The sequence below is a fragment of the Palaemon carinicauda genome, chromosome 14, assembly GCF_036898095.1.
Source record: "Palaemon carinicauda isolate YSFRI2023 chromosome 14, ASM3689809v2, whole genome shotgun sequence".
Classification (NCBI taxonomy): Eukaryota; Metazoa; Arthropoda; class Malacostraca; order Decapoda; family Palaemonidae; genus Palaemon; species Palaemon carinicauda.
The window spans coordinates 90,944,969-90,949,489 of NC_090738.1; the positions used below are offsets into that span (position 1 = coordinate 90,944,969).

Below are 4,521 nucleotides of genomic sequence, written 5' to 3' on the forward strand. Positions count from 1 at the left end.
CTTTTTACACATCACTAGTTTACTCTGCAGTTCCTTCCTTTTCTTGTATGAAGCGGAAGACATTCGAAGATTACTTTTCATTCCTAAAAAAATTAAGATAGCAAATAAAAAACAAACAACTTGAGCTTTAAAAAACATATCATGCTTTTTTCAAAAATCCCAAGTTACTTTGGTGAAAAGTTTAGCATAGTGTTACTCTGTGAATGCAAAGGTAATGGAAAGGCAAATGTTCCTTCCTATAATTGTGGGTATAATCAACCTTCTTGTGATAGGGACAATACTACTGCCTGCCTTGTATCATAAACCGATCTTGAAATTTATTGAGAATTGAATTTTAAAAAGGTTTGTTGGAGTTGTCATGAAAATTCTAAAAATGATTGAAAAAAGTAGTGTTTTTATTTGTATGAATTAACCTATAATAGTGAATATCATTACGTCCTTAGAATTAACGACATAAGCGCCTCTCGTGGCAGAATATGGAATGACTTAACAAGTTTTACTCCATATATATCAGTCATTATTTTCATATCTTTGTAAGTTTGACAATTCCAGTACGTTAATTAGACACAAGATTGATAACACGTCCTAAATTTGACATTGGTTTGGCCTGGCTGCTAAATACACATCACGCATATATTTGTTTATTTGTTACACAGAAGATCATATGTATTGTGATCCGTTAAAGAGAACAGCTAATGGAATTGTCAAAGTCTGTGAGCTTTATCTGAAGTAGTATGGAATTCCTATTGGCCTAATATACAATGCTCTAACTACTTCATATCTTTGTTTATTATAAAAAAAAAAATAATTCATGAAGTAAAACTGTTGGAAAAGAATGTCTTCCAAGAGGGCTGCTTTGACAGAGAATTATTAATATAACATTTTACTGGATGAATAAGTGATATCTTAGACACAAGATCATAAACTATAACTGAAATCTCAACAAAATGTTATGTCAATCATTGTTATTTGGTAGTGAAACAATGTCAAAATTGTTTACATTAGTATACAGTAAGGTAAAATCCTAACTATTATGTATAATGATAATACAATTTTTAAATTAAAACTCACACACACATATATATATATGTATATATATATATATATATATATATATATATATATATATATATATATATATATATATATATATATATATATATATATATATATATATATATATATATATATATATATATATATATATATATATATATATATTCATACACACACCCACACACACACACACACACACACACACACATATATATATATATATATATATATATATATATATATATATATATATATATATATATATTTATATATATATATATATATATATATATATATATATATATATATATATTGAGGTAGGTCGTTTCTCCAGGCAAGCTTCAAAGATAAATAAAGAGGGCAAGGACGAGTCTGGACAATATCTTTCAGTTTATTGGGGCCGACGTTTCAGGACTCATCCTATTATGGAAGGTAGAATGGACATATAAAACATTATAAGCAAAAGCTCAGTAAAGATATATAATATACAAAAAACAGTTAAAATTTAAATTATAAACACTGTCACAAGTAAAAACTGACGATAGAATAAAATTAACAAAGAGAAAAGTATCTTAAAAATTAAATTTACAAGAAATAGCAAAGGACATTGGTCTAAAAACTGCTCCTCAATAGGACACATAAAAGTATTGGCGAAGGTGATTGGCATTTTATTTTTTATGGTAAGTTGTTTAAACAACTTGATGGTATTGCTATGGGTAGCTCTCTTGGGCCCACCTTAATTTTAAGAATCCCCTAACAGTGGGATCCAAGTTTGAAATTAAGGATTCTCTCCCCCGATGTAATTCTTTCTTCATTGGTCTATATGTTTACTTGTCTGAGATGTAATCTTGGAAAGTATGGGGGTTCCACAAAAAAGACTGCTGAGAGTTCGTATATGCTCATCGGGAAGTGATTCGTAAAACTGGGTGTGCGCTCAAAACAAAATAATTCTCAACCATCTGAGAACATGCATCTTAATGGAAGACCACCATTACATATTAAAACTTTGAAATCATTGCTCAAACGCCAAACAACTCCTGTCTAATAGTTGAGTTGTAACAATTAAGAAAAAGGCTCCTGACCTAAACAACCAATTATCCACATTGCTTAAGCCGAAAACTTTAGAATTTTCTTTTTGAGTGCTGTCCTTTACATGCTCACTCAGTTCTCTAATCTACTATGAGATTCAGGGCATCTGTAACACGGTTTTTTCGCAATAATTTTTTTATCTATGAATTTCATATATATAACGCTTCTTCAGAATGCACATTATATCTACACATAAATTTTGACTATATTCTGCATTACGTAGGTTGAATCAATTTGGTACTTATAATGTAAAAGTGACGTTTTTTGTAGACGGGCCAACTTATTCAGAGAAAAGGTTTGGAACGCACTCGTTACGTAGCTTATTACCGCATTTCTTCCCTCTTTCTCGATCGACAATGACACAAAAGTTTAAACAAAAGCAAAGCAGTACACCTTTATGAACTCTGAAACCTCTCTACTGATAATTGTCATAATGAACAAACCAACAAAATATGTTAATGAATACAAAAACACTTTATTATTAGTCTAACTCCCAAAATAAGTTTCCTAAGAAATTACAGTCTACTTTATAGGTCACAATCAGATTGACAAGGTGTAGGGAATAGTTGGTAATTTTCAAAAACGTAGTAGACAAGCTTAATTTGATAACTGCTATATCCAATGTCCGGCCATTTTTGTTTATTATCTATCTACCTACCTATTTACTGTATATATATATATATATATATATATATATATATATATATATATATATATATATATATATATATATATATATATATATATATATATATATATATATATATATATATATATATATAAGCAGGTACCGTATTTTGGCTTTAGACTTTCACCGATAATTATCGTCAGAATGATGACATCGTGTGGCTCCACCCACTTTGGCCTCGATATAATTCAGGATAACACTGAAGGCTATCATGGGCATTGTTGGATCAGAAAATTTAAATTCTGGGTATAAAAAATAATTTCTCGACTAGTTGTAAGAAGTGCTAAATGATCCTTTAGGATCCCAGCAGTTGCCCTAAACGTTTACTACTGTACACTACTGTTGCGGCACTACTGCTACAGTAGTATTACTACTATGAGATTCAGGGGCTCTGTAACACGGTTTTTATGGACTTTGCTCCTTATCAATTCATCGGATGTAGCTGGAAGTTGACATATGTATATTTTACAACCACACACAAATTTTGTCAGCATTATCAATAACCTAAACCCGGTAGTTTTAATTTTTATAGAGTAAAAATGATCTAGCCGACGCCATGGCCAGTGATAACGAGCCAAGAGTCGAAAACATTCATTACGTAAGCAATGTAAACACCTTTTGACAAAATTTTGCCCCGCCCATCCACCAGACACCCATTCACCTTGTTCCATCGGCTCTGGAACCAATAACAGTCAAGAATGGCTAGCAGGATTTGAAATTGCCTCCGTGGTTGCAAAACTACATTTGCTTTACGACTTGCAACTTTATACAGTCAAGAGAAAGCCCGTGGCCATATTTACTATAGCCTGAATAGGTAATCATTCAGTTTCTAGTTAAAATCCAATGTCTATGGTCTGATTTGTATTTAGCGTAACATGATTATAATACTTGTAATGTCATTCAGACTTTTGAACATTTCCATTAACTATTCACTATGCCACCAAGAGAGAGAGAGAGAGAGAGAGAGAGAGAGAGAGAGAGAGAGAGAGATTGTATGTAAACAGTCTTTATATAACTATTTTTGTTAAAATAAAAATTTCGTGCTAAACTCTCCATCAGACCAACGTATCATCCGATATATTTTTTTTCTTACTCTTAGACTGTACGACCGTGTTGACTATGTTTTGGGCATGACTGCATTTTGTAAATAAATCATGAATAGTTTTAGGAGTTTTATTTGTACATCTAATGGGAATTTATAGAAGTAAAGTGAACATAATTCACTTATCCTTTAAAATAATTACTACATGTAGCAAAACAAATAGTAGTAAAGATGATAATGCAATGAAGGAATGATAACATACGTTATCTTTAGTTTCAACGTCGGCAATAACATTCCCAGTTGCCATAATTTGTCAGCTTAATGAAATAACCTATCACCTAATGTTAAACTTAATTTCTGAGGAGGCCATGGCTTATTGCACAGTGAAAAAGCATGACAAAGACTTTATGAATGGCGGAATGATACATAAATGTGGGTGGGGTATCTGTGCTAGCGTAGTAATACTACTGTAGCAGTAGTGCCGCAACAGTAGTATACATGAATTAAACGTTTAGGCCAACTGCTGGGATCCTTGAGGATCATTTAGCACTTCTGACAACTACTCGAGAAATGAGTTTTTATAGCCAGAATTTAAATTTGCTGACCCAACAAGGCCCATGATAGCCTTCAGTGTTATCCTGAATTA

The 4,521-nt window shown here is 31.6% G+C and overlaps 1 protein-coding gene across 1 annotated transcript in view; it reads left to right on the forward strand.

Moving 5' to 3' along the window:
* LOC137652877 (basic proline-rich protein-like) overlaps nt 1-3,643 on the forward strand; it is a 30,106-nt gene extending 26,463 nt beyond the window's left edge. The window contains exon 4 of the mRNA XM_068386271.1: nt 3,483-3,643. Within this exon, the coding sequence (XP_068242372.1) occupies nt 3,483-3,643 (161 nt within the window). The remainder of the gene's footprint in view (nt 1-3,482) is intronic.
* The last annotated feature ends 878 nt before the right edge of the window (nt 3,644-4,521 follow it).